Source organism: Desmodus rotundus, chromosome 7, assembly GCF_022682495.2.
Source record: "Desmodus rotundus isolate HL8 chromosome 7, HLdesRot8A.1, whole genome shotgun sequence".
Classification (NCBI taxonomy): Eukaryota; Metazoa; Chordata; class Mammalia; order Chiroptera; family Phyllostomidae; genus Desmodus; species Desmodus rotundus.
In genome coordinates, this window is record NC_071393.1 from 3,010,715 (window position 1) to 3,036,019 (window position 25,305).

General features: G+C 44.3%; 1 protein-coding gene across 4 annotated transcripts in view; it reads left to right on the forward strand.

The window, feature by feature from the left end:
- Positions 1–8: 8 nt before the first annotated feature.
- Positions 9–25,305, forward strand: part of SBNO1 (strawberry notch homolog 1) — a 49,352-nt gene continuing 24,055 nt past the window's right edge. Inside the window, exons 1-14 of one of the 4 annotated variants that reach the window (XM_024566629.3) lie at positions 9–159; positions 8,695–8,826; positions 9,794–9,898; positions 11,240–11,552; positions 14,620–14,720; positions 18,165–18,261; positions 19,721–19,881; positions 20,704–20,837; positions 21,020–21,110; positions 22,286–22,447; positions 23,291–23,426; positions 23,506–23,611; positions 23,735–23,888; positions 24,330–24,512. In XM_024566629.3, the coding sequence (XP_024422397.2) occupies positions 8,695–8,826; positions 9,794–9,898; positions 11,240–11,552; positions 14,620–14,720; positions 18,165–18,261; positions 19,721–19,881; positions 20,704–20,837; positions 21,020–21,110; positions 22,286–22,447; positions 23,291–23,426; positions 23,506–23,611; positions 23,735–23,888; positions 24,330–24,512 (1,875 nt within the window). In that variant the 5' untranslated portion in view covers positions 9–159. The remainder of the gene's footprint in view (positions 160–8,694; positions 8,827–9,793; positions 9,899–11,239; positions 11,553–14,619; positions 14,721–18,164; positions 18,262–19,720; positions 19,882–20,703; positions 20,838–21,019; positions 21,111–22,285; positions 22,448–23,290; positions 23,427–23,505; positions 23,612–23,734; positions 23,889–24,329; positions 24,513–25,305) is intronic. The other 3 variants (XM_024566630.3, XM_024566631.3, XM_024566632.3) reach the window with 3 other exon arrangements.

The window sequence follows — 25,305 nt, forward strand, 5'->3', positions numbered from 1 at the left end:
GGGGTTGGGGGGAGGGGCGTCAAGATGGCGGCGGGGAGGTAGGCAGAGCCGGACGCCGCTGCTGCCGCCGCCACCGCCGCCTCCGCTCCTGTCGCCTGTGGTTCTTCAAGCTCTCGCCGCCCGGGAGAAGCCGCACCGGCGTCGCATCTCGCGGGGAAAGTAAGTCCTCTCCTGAATCCTCTTTTGCTTCTGCACTCGCTCTCCCGGACAGCCTCCCACTCCCACCCTCCTTAGGGAGCTGTGCGGGGCCGGGCTCGGGGGGGGGCCGCCACCTCACCCCGGTATGGGGCCTCTCTCGCCTCTCCCTCAGCTGCTCGTCCCGGGGGACTCGGGGTCACGGTCCCGGCGGCTGCCCCGCCGCGCTCGCTTTCTCCGTCCGTCAGCGCCGGGCCCTGTGGTCGCCGCGCGTGGGGCTGACGGGCCCCCGCTGTCCCGGGCTGGAGGCACCCCCTTTGGGTGGGGAGGCAGGGTGTGCGGACCCCGGCTCCGGCTCCGCTTGGGTCGCCTCCCTTCCTTGCCCCGTCCAACCCCGGAGCTGCGAGGTCCCGGACCCGCAGAAAAGTGAGCTCCGCAACCCTTCAAAAGTCCTGCGGATTGCTCCCGGTTTAGGGCGAGTGCGGGAGGCGACAGGGTCGCCCCATGTGTGGACACCGCACCGTCAGTTTGTGGTCACCTGGCTCCCGGGGCTGTGGGGAAGGTACACGGGACACGTGGGGGCCCCTTTCACGCCTCACCCGGTGGCAATTGAAGGCAATTTTGCTTCCAGCCAGCTCGCTTGTCTCCTGACCCGTAGCATCTCTGCGCAGGGGAAGGGCGGTTGGGGTTTGCCTACTTTGAGAGTGTTAGGCGTAACTACAACCTAAAGTTCCCCAAAGAAGCGTGTGCGGGTGGTTTCCCAGAAGTGGTTTGGGGTCGGTTTAACCGCTGAGGAGCTGTGGATGTTCCCGAGCTTGCGATTGTTTCTTTCCTGGCCGTCCAGCCCCTCCCCTTTCCACCCGGGCTTTGTGCTTCTGTTTGGGGAATGTTTGCGGACCACTAACTTGATCCTTGCACAGAGAAGCTCTTTTCATGGGCGTGCTCCGTTTACTGTGGGCGGCTTTTGTTTTGGGGAGTCGCTGGTGGAGAAACGTGGGAAAAGAACGGGCGAGAAAATGGGAGTCAAGGAAAGCAACGTTTTTATCCATTGAATTGCGCAGCCAATTGTAACAGCACCCGGAAGTTTGTACTGAACACGTGTTGATGAGGGGAGGTGGAAAACTGGGTCCCCTTTGACCTTTGAAAGTTGATTATTGGCAGTTTATGTTCAGTTAAATGTTTCGTAGTCTCTAGACGATCAGAGTTAGAGACGGAATGGGGCTGCTAACGGGGTCGCCCGGAGGGCGCCGTGCGCTGTCAAAGCCCGAGCTGCCCCAGCGCCCGGAGCCCGGACTCTGCAGGCGCGCAAAGCCAGCTAACAGAGGGGAGGGACCGCATTTTTTCCAAGTTTTTTTCGGCAGATCAGAACCCGTGGCCAGCAGAACTGGTTTTCGTGAGCGCGGGGGCAACCATCATCGTCTCACAAAAGATAGTTGGTACAGCATTTCTAGGATAAAATACAGGATTAGGTGCTAGTGCGTGGAGTGGGACATTAGTTTCGTAAGCAAGGGAACGTTTTGTTTCTGTGTTTAAAAAGGTTTCCGAACTGTACCTTACCAAAGGTAAGACACTTTTATTTTTTTCTCTGGCTTCTGCTTTTTATCTCCCAGTCTAACTTCATGCCACGTGACTCTCTTCACAGTTTCAGATAAGTTTTACATTAGTTTTGCTGGGCTAGCCTTAAAGAGAGGCTTAGTGGCTTACAGTTTGTTCGTTCATTCATTCATTGAATGTTGTTATGTCAGGCAATTTTACATGTATTTTTATTTTTTAAAGACTTTATTTTTAGAGAGAGGGAGAGAGACATTGATGCGAGAGAGAAACATCAATCGGTTGCCTCTCAAGTGCGTCCTGCTGTAGGCCAGAACCTGCAGACTAGGCATGTGTCCTGACCAGGAATCAACTGCCAGGCTTCTGCTTTGCGGGACAGCCAGCCAACTGAGCTACAGTCAGGGCTACGTGTATTTAAAAAAGTTTTTTAATGTACTGATTTTTGGTGAGAGACAGACATCAATTTGTTGTTCTGCTGCTGCGGTCATTGGCCGAGTCTTGTATGCGCCCTGACTGGGGTCTGACCTGCAGCCTTGCCTGTCGGGTTCATGCTCTCTGAGCAGCTGAGCCACCCAGCTGGGGCCAGTTTTACATGTTTCAAAAGTTTTGCTGAAATTACTTTTTTTTTTTTTTTGAAATTATTATTTTAAAACGGGCAGTTTGGAGATTGTTTTACCTGCTTTTTAAAAAATGATGCGCAGTCCTGGCCGGATAGCTCCATTTTTTAGAGCGTTGTCCTGGTACACCAAAGTTGCAAGTTCTGTCCCTGGTCAGGGCACATACAAGAAGCAACCAATGAATGCATAAGTAAGTAGAACAACAAATTGTTTCTCTCTCTCTCTCTCTACCTCTGTCTCCTTCCCCCTTCCTTCCATAAAATCAATAAATAAAAATTTTAAGAAAAGGCTCGCCTACAGCTACAGATACGTGTTGCCATTTCTCAGTATCTGGACTGAGCTTTGATTTCAGACCTGCCGCCTGTGAAGGACACGCACACTCAGGTCTGAGGGATGTGACTTCATGAGGCTCTGGGAGTTCCCACGCTTTGCCTGCCAAAAGTAAAGATACTTTTGGAGAGGAATTGCCTTCACATTAAATAGTAAATTAATAACCGATGTGATGTAATCCTAAGGTTTTTGCAACGTTCTTTTTTTTTTTATGCTAATTGACAGATCCACTTTGTGATTGAATTTTCTGTAGGTGGAAAAGATAGGCTCTTTAAGAGCAGAACCTATTTTATTAACAAGGTACAGTACGGAACCCATCAGCCCTGACTGGTGTGGCTCAGTGGATTGAGCACTGGCCTGTGAACCAAAAGGTTGTCAGCTCACTTCCCAGTCGGGGCACATGCCTGGGTTTCGGGCCAGGTCCCTAGTTGGGGGCGCGAGAGAGGCAACCTGTCTACCTCTCTCCTGCTCATGTTTCTCTCCCAGTCTTTCTTCCTCCTTTCCCCTCTCTCTAAAATTAAATAAATAAAACCTTTTTTAAAAACCCATCAAATTAACTTATTTGTTTTTTTGGAGGCAGCATATAGCACAGCGTTTCCCTCCCCCCCAAACCTTTTTATTGCATACTACGGCAAGAAATATGTTTTACATTGTGACTAAGTATGTAATATATACATAGAACTGAAAAAACTCATTTCATGAAATAACTTTTCTCGCTACATGCTGTGCACTAATTTTCTGTTTCTGTGCTGAAATGTTTAAAAAAACTGGTCATGGTTCACTAAATTGATTGGACAATCCACTATGTTGTGGCCAGCAGTTTGCAAAATACTGGCATAAGGTTGAGTACAGAATCTTGGAGGGATGTGGTGTCAGACCTTGGGTTTGTAATTCTGCTCCACTCTGGCTTTGTTGTTACCTTGTTACACATCCTCTCTGGCCTCAGTTTCTCATCTGTGACAAGGGGATAATGGGCAGCATTTACTCCTGGGCTATCTTGAGGGTTAAAAGAGGAAAAAAAGTCCAACCCTATACTAAACCTGAAGAAAGCTGGCTGAGTGAAAGTGATGGAGGTGATCAGTTTCATTTCCTCACCTGGTTCTTCTGTTTCTTTTGTAAAGCGTTTTTTGGATGTTTATTCATGATCTACAGATCCTTTGTGAACCCTTGCTTCCTGTAGGTTTTGCAATGAGAATGGGAGGAGGGGCACTTTGAGCAATTGCTCCCTTGAGAATTAGGTGTTTAAAAAATACAAATTACATCTTTTTAGGTAAATAAAACCCGCTTTGAGGAACTTTATACTGACCCTTTTTCTCGTATTCTTAAGTGATACTTAGTAGACACTTCATAAATACTTGTTGATGGACTATATAGCCCAATTCTAAGTGGATCATTATCCTTCAAATTATTATTTTTCAAGATTTTATTTATTTATTTTTAGAGAGGGGAAGAGAAGGAGAGAAACATCAATGTGTGGTTGCCTCCTGTGCACCCCCTACTGGGGACCTGGCCCGAAACCCAGGCATGTGCCCTGACTGGGAATAGAACTGGCGAGTCTTTGGTTCATAGGCTGGCACTCAATCCACTGAACCACACCAGCCAGGGCCAAATTCTTTTTTTTTTTAAATATTTTATTTATTTATTTTTAGAGGGGAATGGAGTGAGAAAGAAAGGGAGATCTATTGGTCACCTCTCACATGCCCCCACCTGGGGACCTTGGCCCGCAATGTGCCGTGACTGGGAATTGAACCAGCAGCCTTTCAAGGTTTGCAGGCCTGCACTTAGTCCATGAGTTACACCACCCAGGACCTTTCAGATTCTCAAACTATGTGTCACTCATCACATCTGGGCCGCATAAAAGCAAAATTGAAGCTGAATCAGAAATCAGACATGCTTAGCACTATTAAATAACAAGAAAAAAATGTTTTTGTTATTCTGGGAGAGATACTAAGTGGTATTTTCTGTGCAGCTTTAAAGGTGTCTATTACTGTCCCCAAGATACGAACTGATCAAATGAATAAACTAGATGTGTGACATTTTAGGTAAAAAGGGAACTAGTATTTTATAGAACTAGTGTAGAAGTTAATTATTGAATAGATTGCCAACAAGTAGTTTGCATTCTGGGAAATAAAGTTACATTAGCAATATGGAAGAAGACATTTCTTGGGCACGATACTAACGTTTATCAAAATGATAGTAGCTAACATGTGTTTCGAATAGTACAACAGTCCTATGAGGTAGGTTCTATTGTGTCCCCATGGAAGTTGAAGAAACTGAGTCATAGAATATTACTTGATCCTGTTCTACTGCTAGTGGATGATGGAGCCAGTATTTGAACCCAGATATTCTGTTTGACTCCACAGTCTCCTCCTCCTCTGTCGTGTGCTGCTGCCACTGCAGACTTGTCCCTTGTACCTGTCTGGCCAGAGCTGTAGACTGTGAAGGTCTGTGTTAGGTCTCAACAAGAGAAACCTTGTCCCCGCCGATGGGTTTCGGTGTTGGTCTTCTCTGTGGGAACTGAATCCTTTCATTCTTCCGATTGGCTATTGTTTCCTCGGGATTCTCTTCCTGCCAAGGATGGCTCTTAGTTTCTCTCTACTCCTGTGTCCTTGTTTCTTATTTGTCATTGTTGCTTTCATATTGTACTTTTTGAAATAAGTGATATTTTCAAATGTATTCGTGATAAAAATGGAGCCATTTTGTTGTCCATTGTTTGAGATGCCATAGAATCACTGCTGTTAGTACCTTCTGAGTTTGTTAGATTGCTACATGTTGAATATTATCTGAGGTCTATGAAATCCTTTTTGACACGTTGTAACACAGTTCTTTTATACCTAACAGTATTTGCATTTGTGTGATACTTGTCCATTTTATATGTGTATTTATATGCACTTGTGTATTTATATGTGGGTACAGAGTGAAAATGTTTTCCCTCAGGAATAAATCCTACTTATTTGTAAACCGAGGAGGAGAAAACTGGGTAGTATCACCTTTTAAAGGCTCTCTCAGCATGGGCACTTAAATTCCGTGAGTCTGTAATAATTTCAAAATAGGAATGTGGTTACATGTGGTGAGTTTTGCCTAATGGAGTTAGAGAGTGGCACAGATGTCCCGTCTCTGTCCCGTTTGCTCCTCACTGCAAACAAAGTGCAGCTGGAGAGTTTGTACCCCCCTGGCTAAGGGAGAGGATATCCCCAGGTTCTGTTCGTGTGTAAGACGTGTATAAAGTGAAAACGTCTTTTACCGATGGCTCATAAAAGAAACTGTCTTTTACAGACATTGTCAATACGAGCTCCCTGCTCAGACCAGAGACCTCAGGTTGTGGCTCCTCCGAGTGAATTATGAGTGGTAACTGAAGTGGTGCCATCATTTCTGGTCTGAACACCAACAAGTTTCTTCCCCAAATTCCTCCCTTCCATGAAAAAAAAATATTTTAAATTATATGTTGTCAACATGTGAAAGCAACTCGCAACTAAACATAAGCAAGGCTGAGTTCATTAGCAATTTCGAATTCCACTTTTCATGACAATTTGGTATAATCTATAGGTAGTCCTAGGGTTTGGGGTTTTTTTTAAGAGTTTATTTTTATTTACCTTCTGAGAGCGAGAAAGAGAAAGAAGAAGAGAGGGAGAGAAATATCAATGTGTGAGAGAGACATCAATTGGTTGCCTTTTGCACACCCTCAACTGGGGACCTGGCCCGCAACCCAGGCACGTGCCCTGACCGGGAATCAAAACTGAGACCTTTCTGTTTGCAGGCTGGTGCTCAGTCCACTGAGCCACACCAGCTAGGGCAAAGATATTTTTGTACTTTTAATGCTCATTGTTTAAAAAGTATATTTCAGAGAGCTCTCATTAATTCAACAACACTTTTTAGTGAGTTTTTTTGGTTTCATTAGTAACGTTTCTGTACTGTAGAGTATAAACAGACAAGGCCTGGTGCGTAGCTGATGGATTAAATGGGCCCTGGGACCTCCAAGCCTTCTGTGGTCTGTAGTTCAGGAGTCACTGGTTTAAAACAATGTGCTTTTGTTTCAAATGTAAATAAACTATTTCCAGTGTTTACTTTTAGAGGATGACATTTTGATAGTCTCGAGTTCTATTAATCTAGGTCAAGATTGGCCAGAGCAAGTGGGCCAAGACCCCCTATTCCCATGGGTCCCAATGAAGTATTGTATGGATTGAAATTGTTTTTAAAGCATTGCCTCAGCTCTTGTGGTACGTGTTTTTATTGTGTACTGAGATAATTTGTACAGTATGGTCAACTACATCTATATTAGAACAATGGATTAACTTTAAGTATCTTGGGACATTTCTGCTGTTTGTCTCTGATGGTCTGTTCTTTCATACTATTTTCATCTTGCTGTCTAATACTCCATCCTCTTCCAATTTTAAGTGTTGAAACTTCAAGGTTACCAACACCGACTTACTAAATTTTTAAAAAATCCTCACCTGAGGATATGCTTATTGATTTTTAGAAAGGAAGGGGGAGGGGAGAGAAACATCAGTGTGAGAGAGAAACGGTGATTGGTTGCTTCCCTTATGCTCCCTGGCCTGGGATTGAACTCGCAACCTTTTGGTCCTCCAACTGAGCCGCCTGGCAAGGCCAGCACTGACTTCTTGATCTAAGCATTGGAAAGAGAACAGATGGGCTTTGGACCATCTGGATGTGGGTGGGGGACACTGGCCAGCGAATCGAAGTTTTCTGAGCCTCAGTTTTTATCTTGCTTCGGGTTGTGTGCCTGTGACGTACATGAAGGGTCAGCACCGTGCCAGGCTTGTGCAGGATACTTTGTCACTGTCCACTCCCTCTCCTTCCACCTTCCTGCTCAAGTTAAAGGTCCTCCTTAGACTTCTTTCCCTTTTTCTGTAAGTTTTTAGGTTCTCCGCCCTTCCTTCCATCCTTGAAACAGTGGGTCTGCCCTTAGTTTCAATTCTGGATGTCTGGTTTTCTACCTTAAATTCATTCGTGCATCTGTTACAACTTTTTCTGTGTGACACACAAGCATGTGTGACACAGGCCGACCTGATGAAGGGCTGCTTGGTCAGATACCACGCTTCCATCGAATGCAGCAGTCCTCACACGGTGGAGTCATGGTCACGGCGTTCTGGGCTGATACCTTTCTTTCTGGAGGGCATGGTGAAACACTGGCATTTAACTCTGTTGTGCAGTCTGAGAACAAATGGGCCAGCTGAAAATTAGTGCGCTGAGAGAAGCGGCAGATTCCCCATAAGTATGTTTGTGTATATAATTGGTTATTTTCAATACATTAATGAGGAAAGTTAAAGTTGAGGAAGCTCTGTTGCGGCTTTGTTCCCTGTTGGTGGCAGAACACTTTGGTCTTGCTCCTAAGAGGACAGTTGGGAAAGCCACCGTAAGATGCAGTTGCTTGCTCCTCCATAGGCATTCCCCCCCAAATCCATGTAACTCATCTTCCAGGCCTCCTGGGCTCAACTTTTGATGGCTTTCTCTAATTATCCATCAACTCTTTTTAATAAAAATTCTCCCATTTTGAGCTTTTATTTAAACCTGGTCTTAGGGAATCTCCTTCCTGAACACCTTGAAATCCGTGCCCCCTTTTCGTCTGTACACCTGCTGGTACAGCACAGCGGCTCTCCTGATCTGCTGCAGCAGTTTTGTGAGGTTCTCCCTGCTCCTGGTCCTGACGAGGGAGGGTTAGCAGTGTTCACGCCTCCAGGAGACTGAGCACACTGTCTTGAAAGCCCTGGTCCCTGGGCAATTCCTTCATTGACTCTCAACTCACTCACTCCAGGGTCATCTGCATGACCTCCCTCCCTAGGCAAAGTGCAGAGTTTCCTTTGGTTCCCACACTATCTTATGGACACACACTTGCAGTGATGTTCAAACTGTTCCGTCCCTTTTATCTTAATGTGGATTTGGGGGAATCAGAAGCTATTTTCATCCTTTTTGCCTCATGTGCTTCAAGTTCTTCATAAATACTAAATGAATGGGTCTGGTACAAAATGTTGGTTTGTATGTCAAAGAGAGTTAATTGTCATTTTAAGTTTGTTATGTTAATATTTAATATTTTGTTCTAAAGATGGTGGAGCCAGGGCAAGATTTACTGCTTGCTGCTTTGAGTGAGAGTGGAATTAGTCCAAATGACCTCTTCGATATTGATGGTGGAGATGCAGGGCTTGCAACTCCAACACCACCCCCTCCGGTTCACCAGGTAAGTGAGAGTTTTCCTATGCCTCTGAAAGGCAGGGGTTTTCTTCATTTTAACTTGTACTTATAAAAGTAGGTGTTATTAAGCCTTAATTTTAAATATGCATATGAAGGGTTTTTTTTAAAGATTTTATTTATTTATTTTTAGAGAGAGAGGTGGGGGGGAGAAAGAGTAGGAGAGAAACATCAACATGTGGTTGCCTCTTGCATGCCCCCTACTGGGGACCTGGCCCGCAACCCAGGCATGTGCTCTGACTGGGAATTGAACTGGAGACCCTTCCCAGGCCAGCGCTCAATCCACTGACCAACACCAGCCAGGGTTGAAGGTTTTTTTAATGTTAGTATTAGTCTTAATTCGTGAGGTAGAAAACATTTGCAGTGAAAATTGAGACATTTTTTGTTTTGCTATACCATATATGTAAAAGAAAGAGATGAATGAGTTTATAGACTTTTTCTAGGAGGATGGTTAATCTCCTTAATAGTTTGTCTCTATATACTGAACAGGAACATTTTTCTGAGGTTTCTCTGTACACGTTTTCTGAAAGTAAAAGGGAGATTCTGGTGTTAGTGTGATCTGTGAAGATGGTCTGCTTGCAGAGACGGTGGTTTTAATCTGGTATCCGTGCTCTTACGTTCTGTTTGAGAGTAAAGGCTGACATGGTTTGTTTTATTTTGTTTTTAAGATTTTATTTATTTACTTTTAGAGAGGGGAAGGGAGGGAGAAAGAGAGGAATAGAAACTTCAATGTGTGGTTGCTTCTTACGTACCCTCCAGTTGGAGACCCTGCCTGCAACCCAGGCATGTGCCCTGACCAGGAATCAAACCGGTGACCCTTTGGTTCGCAGGCCGGCACTCAATCCACTGAGCCACACCAGCTCGGGCTCTTTGTTTTAATTAAATGAATACATCTCTTGTTCTTGAAATGGAATTCACTGTGTCATTCTTTATTTTTCTCAATGTTTTCTCTCCAGTCAGTGCCACTCAGTACATTAGAACTAGGTTTGGAGACTGAAGCAGCAGCTCCTGTTAAACAAGAACCAGAGACGGTACCTAGTCCAGCACTGTTAAATGTTAGGGTAAGAATTATTTAGATTTGGCTTTACTCCTGAAATAGTGTAGGAGTGTAGTGAGAAAATAAGCTTTCATACGAACAGTTTTATCTCAGTAGTTCTGCTTCTTGCTACTTCTTTCACAATATTCTGCTCTCATCTCCTACTTTGTGAAAACATTTGTTCCATTCTTACCATAGTTATATTGTTCAAAAGATAATTTGGATAAAACAGAAACTTATTATTGCAAGTGATACAAAATTTATGAAATAAAAAGATCAACTATTCATTATCCCACTATACTTTTTTAATTTTGCTTGTTTATTTCAGCTTTTGTTCATTGGTATATGTAACTTTTTTCCTCTTTTATTATATTTTATTGATTATGCTATTATAGTTGTCAGTATATATAACTTTTATGTGATTATAATTGTGCTTTAAATATAGATTTCCTCTAACCTAACCTAAAATATAGCAGTTATTAATTTAAGTTGGATGGTATAAAATTACTGGACAAACTGGTTAAAATTTGATAACTTGTGGTAAATTATTGTTTTGAGAGTTTCATGTAAAAGTGGTAAGTAGTAACTAGAAGATTCTTGCTATAGGCATTATGGAGAAATAAGATAGTTTGAGGTGGAAAGGAAGTAGAAAGATACTTAAATTTATAAAAGCATCCCAGTTATACTGTAGTTGCTTGTAGTCACAGATATACTGTTATCCTTAAAGCTTGACCTTTTTTTCATTTTTGTCCAGCCCCTCCCCCTCCCCTGTAAAAAGAGTGCACAGCTCTGCTTTAGGCTCAGAGGTAGTGCTCACGTCATCGCCAGTGTTCGTGGTTTACGTAGCAGGGTCATTTGCGTGACCTAGGAATTTAAAACTCTGCTTGGTGGTTTTATCTTGTTAAGTTCCAGGCGTTCGTGTCATCTGCATGAGAGCAGACGGAGCATTGGACGGCAGTCCTGGAGTGTTAGGAATGGAAAGTGGTCCGCAGAGAGCCTGGGCCTCCAGAGCTGTGTGACTTCCCAGGTGTCATCTCCCTTGCTGGGGCGGTGCTGGGATTTCACATTCTTCCTGCTCCTGGCCCTCGTGTTATATGGGGTTACCGCACGTCCCATGTGACGTTTGCTCTCCCTGACAGTTATATGAAATGTCACGCTACCCATGTACCTTCTTTCTTCAGAATGGTGTATTTTAACTTGGTAATTTATTTGGGTCATACTTAATTAAGGTGAAGTGCCAATGGTTAGGCAAAAGTAAAAGTCTATTTTAGATTTTACATGGCACACTGTGTTACAGGTATAGGCTATATTGGAGAAGGAAGCATTTTTCAGTGGTGTGATGCATGTGGTTTTCTTTTCGCTCTAGCAGCAACCTCCATCTACAACAACATTTGTGCTGAATCAGATAAATCAGCTTCCGACCTTGGGATCTACCATTGTAATGACTAAAACACCACCTGTAACAACTAGCAGGCAAACCATCACTTTGACAAAGTTCATCCAGACCACTGCAAACACACGCCCTTCAGTCTCAGCACCAGCAGCACGAAATACCATGACCTCCGCACCTCCAAAGGACCAGGTTCAACTGAAGGACCTACTAAAAAATAATAGTCTGAACGAACTCATGAAACTGAAGCCACCAGCTAATATTGCTCAGCCCGTTGCAACAGCAGCTAGTAAGTCTTTCCGTTTTCAGTGGTGTCAGTTGTCTGCCTGTGGTACTTACAGTCTTTTTACAGTTCAAGAGAAGCAAAAGTTCAGAAGCCTTAGCGTTTAGCTTTGAAATGAAGTGTGGAATTACCAAGTGGCTTCGTCAGCATCATGAGTTCTCAGTTTTATATATTGTGAATAACCAGTGGACATTTTCCTCAGTCCTTTGAACCAATGCTTCTCAAACTTTATGTGCCTACGAATCACTTGGAGATCTTGTTCAGAAACAATCAATTCAGTAGGTCTGGGATGGGGCCCAGGAGTCTGCACTTCTAATAACTTGTTGGAGGTGCTGTTGCTGGTGGTCCTTGGACCATGCTTGAGGGTCACATGCTTTTAAACTGATAGTTTGATACTTTAACTCAGACCTTTATAGAGTTTCATGGTTTGCCTGTTGGCTTCATTGCTTGTGGGTGGTTGTGTTTTTAGGAAATTCTCTTTTAAAAAACATACACACTGTCATTACAAAATAATACTATATTTTCTTTGAAGGGTGAACTCACATAATACTTTTTAATAACAGCTTTATTGTTACCCACTTAAAGTACACAATTGAGTGGATTTTAGGGTAGTCACGGAATTGTACAACCATTACCACTAGCTAATCCGTATTCTTTAAGGATAGGTTCAGATGTAAAGAGAAAAAGCCCAGCAGTGGTTTGGTTACACCTTTTTAGGAATTCATTTATGTATAAAGAATGTTGATTTTATAGTTAGTTTTCTTCCCTGGAGTGTTTTTTTGTTGTTGTTGCTCATTCATTCAACAATATTTGTTGAGTGCCTATGTGTCGAGCACGGTTCTGGGATTTTGAGGCTGTGGCTGAGAAGAAAACTGTTCAAACCTCTGCTCTCATGGAGCTTGCGTTCTGGCGGAGCTGCACTGGGTGCGCGTGACGTAGGACGTCAGGGACAGGCACTGTGGGGAGAACCGGAAAATGGCATGTGGGGCAGGGAGAGGTCACAGTTTTAAGTGTGGTGCTCAGAGGAGGCTTCATATTTAGTACAGACAGGTCGTTTTTAAGGGTAAAATAGAATGAATTTGTCTTTTTTAACTCTGGCTATATCAAGTTTTAGTAATATATTTTTAGAAACGGAAAAATGTGAATTCTTAAGAGGGATATTCTTTCCTTCTCTTCTCCCTTGAACTAAATAATAGTCTTTGAGTCCTTGTCATGGACTCAAACCGTGATGGTCGCTGTTGGAGATGCTCGCTCTGACCTCAGTAATGTCCTGAGCTGACCACGATCTTATACTAGTGCGTTCTATCAGGCTTCTAGAATGAGGTGATGGGCTTTGAGTAGGATAGTTCCTCCTTCCAAACAGCTGCTTTATTGTTCTGATAGTGGGAGGTAAGTTTTCATACCTGCTATGAACCAATGTAATTCTGTGGCAGAATTGACTGCTTGGCAGTTGAAATATGCTTGTGTTTATAAAGTAGAGAGTGGGGGGCATTCGGAAGGAAGGGGCGCAAAAAGTGTTTGTAGGCTGATACAGAACTGTCTCCAGTGACAGGCAGTTAAAGTGCCAGGTGCTCTCGTCTTTGTTTCTGGGGCTACGCTGCTGTGTTCTCTGGCTGTGGTCTTACTCTCTGTCATCGTCCTGAACTGAATGATTGCGAGGTCGTCTTAACTGTCTTCGGGCTGGTGGCCGTTTCCTGCTGTGGGGAGCAGGACTAGGGCCCTGCCCCAGCCGAGGTTCAGGGCAGCGTTCGAGGTGGCTCTTGGGAGACTTGGAGGAGATGAGTGAGTGCAGACTGCTTTTCATGAACGTTTCTGGGTTCCGTGAGGAGAAAGACTGCTGCCTTCCTGGGAGTGGCTCTGCGAGGATTGCGCTCCACCCCTTAATGCTGCGTGTGCTTTCGTAAGTTAGAGGAGAGGAAGGGTTCCAGAGAGCACAGCAGAACGCAGGGGGCTGCGGAGCTGCCCCAGTGATCACTGGGACAGCAGCTGCTCCCGCACGCAGGGTGGCCATTTTCAGAGACAGAAGACTGCAGGTCAGGGCGTCCTTGTGTGGAAGCCTGGGAAACTCTCAGGCCAGGCCAGGGCTGGAAAAGAGTAAGGGAACGCTGAAGATAAGTAGACATTTGTGCTGTAGAAGGTCATCTTTTTCCTGAAAGGGAAACACATTGAAGTATGAAACTACAAAGAGCACGGTGTGGCACGTTCTTCTTTGTCTCCTGTCGGTGCGGCCCTCGCCCCTGTCAGAGCCCCGAGCCGTCAGAGCCTTTCTCTGGGTCCACTGGGTCCACTGGCTCCCCCACACTTCAGTGGGGCCGACTGTGCCCCACTGTGGCTCTGTTGCCTCTGCTCCAGCGCTCTTCGTGTGTCGGCACTTTCGTCCTGGTCGTTTTGGACTCCCAGGTGCCAGGTCCCCAAATGCTCCCCATCTGTTGGGAGGATAGATAAGATGCTAGTCAGTGTCCCTGGTGTGATTTTCAGTCTGACCTCAGGAACTGCAGGCACCAGAACGCTTCCGGACCACCTAGAGACGGAGGCTCTGGGCGCCTTGACCAGCACTTCTGCTCCGATTGGCGCACAGAGGGGGGCTTCTGTTGCTGCAGCTAACAAGGGCATGCAAAGAAAGGAAAGCAGAGTCCCAGTTGTTTTTTCCTTCCCTTCTGGGGATGGTTACTTTGCCTTGAAGGTTATAAGGGCCATCAGATCTGGTGAGACTGGTTCTGTCTTGGTGAGAGCACCAGGTTTTTGTTCGTTTTTACTGAACCAAATGAAGTATCCTAAAGTAATGCCTGCTCTTGGCCTTTGTATTGAAATGAACTATCAAATAGTTCTGGTTAAGGTGTCTTTTTAATAAATGGTTTTCGTATTTTCTATGCACACATTTCCTTTTGAGGTTAATTCTTCCATAACGGTACCCAGCTTTGAATGTTTTTATTCCTGTGCTTTATTTAAGTTAGTGTTAAGCAGATGGGTGTTTTTCAGTTTGGGACATGGGTAAACTACTGAATTTTTAAAGAAATTGTAGGAAAAGAAATCGAGATTTTGTTCTAAAATGTAAATTGACTCTCTCCTTCAGCTGATATAAGCAATGGTACAGTAAAGAAAGAGTCTTCTAATAAAGAAGTAGCAAGAATATGGATAAATGACATGAAAATGAGGAGTTTCTCCCCGACCATGGTGAGTGCCAAAGCTATGTTTGTATTTTTGTGTGGTGTGAAAGTACACTCGGCTAAAAGTGCTCCCGACACCCTCGGAGGCCCCAGCCCTGGCCGGGTTGGTGAGTCGTTGAGCACGTCATCCTGACCCGCCAAGGTTGCGAGTTCGATCTTCCGTCAGGGCACACGCCAGTGAGTGTGTGACTAAGTGGAGCGACAAGTCGATGTCTCTCTGTCTGACTTTCTCTCTCAAATCAGTAAACAATAAAATAAAACAACCCTCAGAGAACTTTCTTTGGATGAACTAAGCATAAACCTCAATGGAATAAACTAATACACTCTAACTAAGGTGGTTAAAACTAGCATAATTGGCAGGATGGACGTAGCATTATATGCACTACTGACATCTTTTTATCGTGACGCTAATCTGAACAGGAAAAAACAAGTAAACGTGGAGTTAAGTATTTGGTAACTGTTTGTTTCAGGACTGGCCCTGCATGCTTAGCTGTTCATGAGCTGTCAGTGGTCTAGGGGTGAATACAATCTTTTGATAATGATAATCTTTTTCTCACACTTTGGGAACGCTACAGGCTTTGAGTCCACCGATTCTGTGTATTTATTCAGTAACTATGCAGCGTATAATACTGAGTGTGTGTGAGATTTCTACAAGAAGTGTCCTGCATGGCTTCCTCTGAAAGAAACATGCAGTTTGACAAGCGCATGTTCTGGTAATAAGTTACAGCAGAAGGCACGTGGTGCTGCTCACAGCAAGGGCCGTGCGCTGGGAGAAAGATGAGATTGTCCTGGCCTGGGAGGACTTCATGTTACAGAGCAGCTTACCGCTTTGCAGCGGTCGGTGTTGAGTTTGGAGAGAGACTGAGGGGGCTTCTCAGGAAGGGAACTACATTATAGCATTAATAGGCACTGGGGGTGGGGGGGGGGGCGGGGAAGGGGTGGTGGCCATGTGCTTAGGTGACATGGAGCCAAGACACTTGGCTTGCAGGAAGATGGAGTGGTTGGTTTGGGGTTTGTGGGGGGTCCTAAACTGAGTTTGGAGGACTTTGGACTTGGTGCAGCAGCCCTGGAGTGTGGAGGGACCTGCTGGTGATTCAGGATAAGTGGGGTGGGGGAGAGAGATTGAGAGGAGGTTGGTTAAGTAATGCAGAAGGGAAGTAATAAGGGTCTAAACTTGGGGGGTTGGAAAGGGTGAGGGGAAAGGAAAAGAGGAAGACTGTGAGATGACTGCTCGTTACAGGATCGATGGGACTTGGGGGTGGGACAGGAATTGGAGACAGCAAAGCAGCTGTGCCTGAGGCTGTGCTTGGGGACCAGGAGAACTTGTGCTGGCAGTCACCTGGACTGAATGCTTGTGTGCCAGCAGCTTACTGGAGAGTGGTTTTTTTGGAGAATAAGAATGCATTTTTCTCTAAGATATGTTGTTTATAGTTAGTGCTTAGGTTCATAGTCAACCCATGTTTGCCCATAATCTGCCAAAGTTCTGTATGGTGCTGGCAGTTAGGGAACATGTAACACATTGCAGACTGGTAGCCTGTGGACCAAGACCAGTGAGTACATGTGTTCTGTTTGGTCTCCACAATTTTGAAAATTTTTGAAGTTTTGCTAACACACAAAAAAGTCTTGATATCTAGGTTCCCTTAAAAAATAGGAGTGCCTGACAACCCTGGGCCCACGTTCCCCACCTGGTGACATGTGCCCGGAGTTGAGCAGTGAGCATGTGCTTTGGGTTTCGGGCGGGTACAGCGGGCACTGCAGTCTCCCTGCCTCCCATGTGTCTCCTTGACCCTGAGCTTGCTGGCAGCTGCCCTTTTGTATCTGGCTGGCTTAGAAATATTACCAAATGTTTCTAAGATTTTGTGACCCTTTGGTATTACCAGCTTATCTTCTAATTATACTCCTGGTGATTTTTTAAAATTTATTTTTTTAACCTTTTTTTCTTTCTTTCTTTTTTTAAAATTTTTATTGTTATTCAAGTACAGTTGTATGCCTTTTCTCCCCATCCTTCCACCCCACCCCAACTGAACCCACCTCCCTCCCCCACCTCCACCCTCCCCCTTGGTTTTGTCCATGTGTCCTCCATAGTAGTTCCTGTAACCTTTTTTTCTTTAATGTAGGGAGAGAGAAGGTAGAGGGAGACAGAAGGACGCTGGTCACTTAACATAGTGTGTGTTCCTGTGGAGGTGGAGGTGGGAGGGCTCAGAATGTAAGGCATCTGCCCAAGACCACCCAATCAAATGAGAGTAGGACTGGAGCTTAGATCTGGTGCTTTGGCCAGCCCCATTTTGTCTCCCGTTTCTGAAAGTGGATTTCATTTTGGCATGCTTTCTCAGAGCATTCAGAGTTTTTTTGGATTTTTTCCTGTGGACTCTGGGTTCATATTGATTGGATGTTTATCTCCCACCGCCCTTTTTCTTCCCACATTCATTGAGCATCTATGTGCCTTCCTGTTCTGCTCTAGACCAAATAAAAATGGGTAAATAAAAACGAAAGAAGAGCTGCCCCTTCCAATGCCACGTTACCCTCAGCTTTCTCTGTAGGTCCTACTGGGTTTCTCTTCTCCTTCTGCTTCCTCGGTGCCCTGGCCTTCACAGCTGTTTCTCTGTCCCCTTCCTCCCACCAGTTCGTGTTCATGAAGAGCTTTCCTGGGGGTTTTACTGGTAGCGAACAGTGGCTTGTCCAGGGTCTGTCTATCCCCGTCCCCCCGCACCCTCTCCCTTCTACACTCTGGAGAAACAAAGGGAACGCCCCACAGTGGTGACCCTTTGCTCTGCCTGCTGGGACAGTCTGGGTTCCTCCTGCTTCCCTGGTGTAGTCACTGGTAACTCCGGTTCACTGTCAGATGTGCCAGGGTTTGGAGCATGGCTGATAGGGGACCCTGAGTGTGGTGGTGGCTGTATCTGTGGGGCACAGGAGTCGACAGTAAACTCCGTCCTTCAGAGGGACCTTCAAACTTCGGAGTTGGCTGGGGCATTGGCATTAGCCTTAGAGGGAAAGGAGACAGGTGGAGGTGAACTAAAAAGTGTGTGGGGCGTGACATGTAGACTCCGCCTGTGAGGTGGCATGTGCTGCTGGGCTCCTCTGCCTCTCCTCCCCAGACCCCTCCCTCGTCCTGGTCCTGGACTGGGCTGCGGGGTGAGGATGGAGGCCCCATGGTGGGCACAAAGAAAGGGGCCAGCAGTTTGAGGTGGTGGTGCTGGAGGGAAGGTAGAGCCCTGTGGTGACCCCTTTGTGTGTTAGGGGTACGAGTAGGTCATGGATTGTCTGTGCTCATCATTGGAGAAGCAGGGAAGCCACAAGGTGGGGACCCCAGTTTCAGGGACTGTAGAAGTGGCATGTCATATACTTCCAGGACTGAAGATTGTGGGTGTTTTTACAGTAGAGTTTTTCTGTGTCGGCTGGGTCTCTGGTCTCTGGAATCAGAATTGATGATGCTCTCTCTGTGCTGCAGAAGGTGCCTGTTGTAAAAGAGGAAGATGAGCCAGAGGAGGAAGATGAGGAGGAGATGGGTCATGCAGAAACCTATGCTGAGTACATGCCGATAAAATGTATGTCTGGGGATTTGTCAAACTAATGAAAGATTTCTCGGTGCCTCTTGAACTTCGAACAACTTTCCCACGCACATTGGTGTCTGTTGGGGTTTACCAGGGTTGGGTGGGTGCTTCGGGGGTTGATGGGCACAAGCTTTGTAATGTTTTAAACTGTGATGCGTTGGAAAATGTCTACATGGAAGTTTTACTGAGGGTTTTTTTCTTCTTCCTACACAAATTGAGAACTTTGTTTTAGATTGAAGTCTTTTAAAACCAAGAATAAAAACTTGGGTTTTATTTTGTTTTAAGTAAATTTTGCTCATGTTAACAGTGATTATAAATGTGTCTTAGCTTTATGTAGTCTTCAGAGCCTATCTAAAACGAATCATAAAAACATGACAATCTTAAAAATAAGATGTGCCATTTGAAATCAGTGGTTTACAGTAACATCATTTCTGCCTTTTTTCCATAATGGCCATGAAAATTAATAATTTGTGTAAAAATTTTCATGTTTTCATTAAACTAAGTAATATGAGAAAAAAATGTACAGCTAGAATTTGTCTTCTGTATACTCTGGGTTTCTATAAAAAGCCACTAATAATACCACTTAAACTAAAAATCTCTATTTACCAACCATGTATTGGCTGTAAGATCTCATGCTTTTCTGGTCATTTGAAATGAGTTTTAGGTTGTACTTTCTGAAATTTTATGTCCCTCCCTCCCAATAATAGTTGCTTCACAAAAGGATTGAAATTTTTTCGATGGCCCTTTAAACCAGAGGTTGTCAAAGTAAATCTGAACCATTGCCTGTCTTTATAAATAAGGTTTTATTGGAGCATAGCTACGCCCATTGTTTTTTTTACGGGCTGCAGCTGCAACAGCCGTGTTTGGTAGATGTGAGAGACTAGATACTCTGCAAAACTGCAGATAATTTACTTCCTCACTGTTGAATAGAAAAGGTTTATTGACCCCTATTTTAAATTATGTTCACTTTATACATTTTTGAGAAGTAGTTGCTGTTTAATTTTGTGGGCAAGAGTTCTTTTTTTTATTTTTCTCTCCGCCACACTTTTAAATCCTCACTCGAAGGTAGGTATGTTTTATTGATTTTTTTTTTTTTTTTTTTTTTTTTTTTTAAGGAAGAAAGGAAAAGGGTGGGGAGAGAGGAACAAACATGGGTCGCTTGTCTCCCCCTTGCACAGCCTGACCGAGGTCAGACCTGCTGTGGAGGTGTGAGCCCCGCCCCGGATGCAGCCGCAGCCTGTCTGTGCACGGCCGTGCTCTCACCAGCCCGGCTGCCTCGCAGGGGCTCAGTCACATTTAGACAGTGCTTCAGCAGTCATCAGTGCCTTTTTATAGAATCCTGGGCTTATTTACTCCTATTTTCTGTCATAGGAAAAATAGGCAGTATCTTAAAATACAACTGGAAGTTTTGTCTAGAATAATTAAAATGAAGTATTTTAAAATTTTCATTTAGTAAAAATTGGGCTACGTCACCCAGACGCTGTGGTGGAAACAAGTTCTTTATCCAGTGTTACTCCTCCTGATGTTTGGTACAAAACGTCCATCTCTGAAGAGACCATCGACAACGGCTGGTTGTCAGCACTGCAGCTGGAGGCAATCACATACGCAGCCCAGGTAAGCAGGGCTCTCCCGGAACCGCACACCCCGTTCATTTCTAATCTCAGTCTGTAAAGCACAGTTGTTTCGGTCCAGAGGTAAGTTTTTCTGGCATGAAACACTTGTGAGTGTGGCTTTGTAGGCGTTCTATGTGTTAGAACATTAAATGGAGGTAGCATGAATGTGGGGAGTGTATTGCCTGTGGAAATGACAAAAGCTATACATAACCTTCTGGAATGCACTGGGAATACAGGTTAAAACTCCGGTACACATACCCTTTGACCCCCCAGTACCGTTGCTGGGGTTCTAGCCCGTAGAACACTGGATAAGAACAAAGCTTACAGGCTGTTCATTGCAGCTTTTCCCCACAGTGGCTGGAAGCCGGGAAAGATTTGGAAGCCCGCACCCTTTGGGGTGATGGAGTAAACTGTGGTGTGACTGGTCAGGGGTCGTGTCAGCTTTTCAAACAGCGACTTAGAGTTACACCAGTTGTTTCTAAGGGATTTCTGTTACGCTCTATCTTTGTAAATGAAATAATGGCCTAGTAGCCACCTAGCCCTGCGTGTGTGTGATGTGAAAGTGTGGTTTTGGGCGTGCGAGTGTGGGAAGGGCCATGGAAGAGCGCGTGTCCATTTGTTCGCATTGGCTACTTGGCGAGTGTGAGGGAAGCAGGATTGGATGTGTGGTGAATGGAAAGAAAGTGTCCTAGTAAGCCGGACTGTATGCCGTTTTATGTAAACGTAGGTCGTGTGAATATAACCTGGAAACCGTGTATGAAGGACTCATCGCCAAAATGTTAAAAGGATTAGGTTAACTACCAGCCTCTTCTGTTTTTTCCAGCAACATGAAACATTCTTACCTAACGGAGATCGTGCCGGCTTCTTAATAGGCGATGGTGCTGGTGTAGGGAAAGGAAGGACGATTGCCGGAATCATCTATGAGAACTATCTGCTGAGTAGGAAAAGAGCGTTGTGGTGAGTGTGACGGCCAGCTGTGGGAGCACCCCTGTGCAGGTGGTCTCTTCAGCACGTGGGGGGGCTTCTCATGCGCAGGTGGACATTTTTTGAGTCATCAAGCTTGGTTTTATTTATTCCTGAAAACTGCCAGAATGATGGAACCTGCATTTATTTATGCATTTGTTTTATTTTTTTGGCAGGTTCAGTGTTTCAAATGATTTAAAGTATGATGCTGAAAGAGATTTGAGGGATATTGGAGCAAAAAACATTTTGGTCCATTCATTAAATAAGGTATGAAAGTTTTCTGTTCAGCTGGTCATTCAATAAATGTTGACGCATGTGTGATGTTGGAGTGATCAGTTTCTGCTCTGTGGGGCTGCTGCAAGGACTCAGTGAGTTATTTCTCAGGAAGCCTGGTGAGCACTGGCCTCTGGCAGTACCTGGGCGACTGTGTGGCACACTCGGGCCGGGCAGGGCTGTAACAGAATAACCCTGGGTTTATTGTCTCTCCAGGGTTTATTCTCCAGTCCTCAGTGTTACTTTGTACGGATGTAGCCCAGCTGTGCGGACAGGCGTGTGCCCGTCATAGCGCTAGAGGGCTCACGTGGTGTGGAGACCAGACCAGTGTAGATGGTTGTACACCCAGTGGACTTGCATGTCCGCACCTGTGTGCATGTTAAGACAGTTCTGTCAAATGGAAGACAATGTGTTTTAGTGTCTAAAGCACAGTTTCACATGATTAGAATCTTAATGTTTAGCAAATCTTTACTGTTTTCTATTTATGCACAAATTGCTGGGTCTACAGGGTAGAATAGACAGGCCTGGGTCCTGCAAGTCCCTTCCCTTTGGCCCTTTGAAAATAAGTAACATAAATCTACTTGCCACGTGAGTCCTAGGTTGGTTCGGTGTTGCCCTGCTCACCAGGGCTTTTTTGGGGTGAGCATTCCTGATTGGACCGATAGGTAAAATTCTACGGCTTGAATGATGACTAACTGTTCAGAACAAAAACACGTAACTGGCATCTAAAGTATTTTTGATTTCTTGAGTCAGTGTAATTGAAGGAGGACACATTAATTATTAATCAATAATTCTTATGTTTCCCTCAGAATTTACAGTGCTTTGCATATTGTAGTTAAATGCATAAAAATATTTGTAGACTAAACATGACCTGTGTAGGGGAGTTTGGTTTGTAATCAGTTTTTGGTGATAGGCTTTTTTGAGACTCTGAAAACTGGACCCTTGCACCATAAAGGTGTGCACACTTGTGTGGGTGCAAGCATTGTGTGTGTGCACTCACACGTATAAGACGTTTTATGTGTGATCTTAGAGAGTCCTTGACTTCCCTGAGCAGCCCAGTGTGGACCACCAGCCTCCTGCTGTGGAAGTGTGGGTGGGGTAAATGTTTCAGAGAGAAAAGTATATTTCCTAAATTTTTCCTCTTTTTTTTTTTTTTTTTTTTTTTTTAGTTTAAGTATGGAAAAATTTCTTCCAAACATAATGGGAGTGTGAAAAAGGGTGTTATTTTTGCTACTTATTCTTCCCTCATTGGTGAAAGCCAGTCCGGCGGGAAATACAAAACAAGGTTAAAACAGCTTCTGCATTGGTGTGGTGATGACTTCGATGGCGTGGTATCCTTTGCAACAAACATTTTTGTATTTATTAATGACACAAAAGTTAATGTAAGGATGAACATTTGGAAACCAGGAATCCTAAGATTAAAGAAGTTGCTGGGATGCCAGCTTTCATGATTACACAGAGTCCAAGGGGGCCAGAGAACGGATTCTCTCCTTTGGCTTCAAATAGGGGCCAGTATTTGTTGTTCCTGGTGTAGGAAAATGTCCGTGGGGTGCAAAATGCTGAATACTGTACTTCCCTCCTGGAGATCCCCACTGCACGCTTACACGGTAAAGCTCCTGAGGGGAAACGGCCTTAGTGCTCTCGTGGCTTAGTTGCTCCCAGCACACTTCTCTGTCCTACTGGAGGGACGGCCGTGTTTGAAATGTCGGCTGCGAGGCACACTGGTCAGGCCTCTACTGACAGAATTTGCCGAAGTTGTCTGTGTGGTGGATCTTTTCCTCCGTTCCAACTGAGGTTACAGTGAACACCGAAGTGTGTAGATGTGTCTGAGACCCTAGGCAGGGTGTGAAGTCCAGGAAAGGCACACAGAGGGCTTCATTGACGATTGTGATCTTAACGAAGAAGAAAGTAATAATCGGAAGCAAATATGGCAGAATGTTAATGGTTTGGCAAAGCTGGACGATAGGTGCGTGGGTGTTTTTAAAAACTGGTTAATGCCCAGGAGCGTATTATCAACAGCATCCTTTCCCCTAATAATCTTGAATTTTACCCCAGGACCATCAGCTTAGAAATCTTGGATATTTCCCAATGCCTTGGGGAAATAAAAATTAACTTCTTAAAAGATTGAAGACACATGCTACTAATGTGATACATTCCTTAATCCATTCTTACAGATAGTGTTTGATGAATGTCATAAAGCAAAAAACTTATGTCCTGTTGGTTCTTCTAAGCCAACCAAGACAGGCCTAGCAGTTCTGGAGCTCCAGAACAAATTGCCAAAAGCCAGAGTTGTCTATGCTAGTGCCACTGGTGAGTAGCTATTTATTCAAAAGAAATATGTGTGGGTTATCTTTTCAGCTGTAATATGTTTTATTTTGGTGCTTTCCAGGTGCTTCTGAACCACGGAACATGGCCTACATGAACCGTCTTGGAATATGGGGTGAAGGAACTCCGTTTAGAGAGTTCAGTGATTTTATCCAAGCAGTGGAACGGAGGTAAAGCAGCTCACGGCTGCTCTCAGGAGCAGTCTCAGAGATGGGTGTTGCTGAGACCTCTTTCACGTATGTTAATGCCCTACTATATTTAATGAGAGTTATGTGTGTTTTAATTTTATTCAGAGGTGTTGGTGCCATGGAAATAGTTGCTATGGATATGAAGCTAAGAGGAATGTACATTGCTCGACAGCTGAGCTTTACAGGAGTGACCTTCAAAATTGAGGAAGTTCTTCTTTCTCAGAGCTATGTAAAAATGTATAACAAAGCAGTCAAGCTGGTGAGGATTTTTTTCTTAATTTCTACTATTTTTAATGTACCTGCTAATGTTTCTGTTAGTTTTGTTCAGTGTAATGTGGGTCAACCCACAAGAGTATATTTCTGCTAGAAAACAACAGATCGTCACATTTTTATTTTTCTCATATTCAAAGCCTTCTCTTTTCTAATTTATAACAATAGTCACTGTTTTAGTTGCATAATTTTAAAAATCACAATGTAATTATTTCCTAAAATACTTGCATTGGTTAATAAGAATTTTGGGACACCTCTGTGTGAGGGTCTTGGAAAAAATTTTTAAAGATCCCAAGTTACTGATTATACGTCATTCAATTAATGTTAAATAGTCTTGCCTTTAAGATTGTTTTGACTGAATTAGTTAGTTTAAAATACTGTGCACTCACTCAAAGATGAAACACCTAAGGTGTTGGTTGTGCGTCCTCAGTGGGTCATTGCCAGGGAGCGGTTTCAGCAAGCGGCAGACCTGATTGACGCCGAGCAGCGGATGAAGAAGTCCATGTGGGGGCAGTTTTGGTCAGCGCATCAGAGGTTCTTCAAGTACTTGTGCATAGCGTCCAAAGTCAAGCGGGTTGTGCAGCTAGCTCGAGAAGAAATCAAGAATGGAAAAGTAAGTTGGACAACACATTGAGAGATTCGTTCTTTGGTTGTGTGTGTGTGTTTTTAAGTCTTTTGGGTATTGAGGTTTCTACTTGTAAAGCCTCTTTCTAGAAGATAGTTGCAAAATTATTAATGTAGTTAAGAATGTAAAAGATGGTTTTTAAAGCAATAGAAGCAATGCCTGGTCATAAAGAATTTTGATAGCTCAAAAAATGTAAAGAGGTAAACATGATTATTTTTTTTTAAAGATTTTATTTACTTATTTTTATAGAAAGGGGAAGGGAAGGAGAAAGAGAGGAAGAAAAACATCAATTCGAGCCCCCCACCAGGGGACCTGGCCTGCAACTCAGGCACGTGCCCTGACTGAGAACCGAACCGGTGACCCTTTGGTTCACAGGCCCACACTCAATCCACTGAGCCACACCAGCCAGGGCACGTGGACTATATTTTGGTCATACAGAGATACAACCACTGATAACGTGTGGGGAGATATGTATATAATATGTGTAATTGATGTTTTTTTTCCCCCCTAAAGGGGGAGTGGAACTGGGTGGGGAAGAAAGAGACATCTATTTGTTGTTTCACTTACTTATGTATTCATTGGTTGCTTCTTGCATGTGCCCTGATCTGGGATTGAACTCAAACCTTGGTGTATTGGGTCTCTATGTAACCAACAGAGAGCTACCCGGCCAGGGCATGGATGTATATTTGTTAAGGTTTTCTTCTTTTTGATGCATGTATCTCTACTTGAAGCACAAAGAAACTGGGGTAGGGGCTTCAGTCATGTCCACTGCTCTGATCCT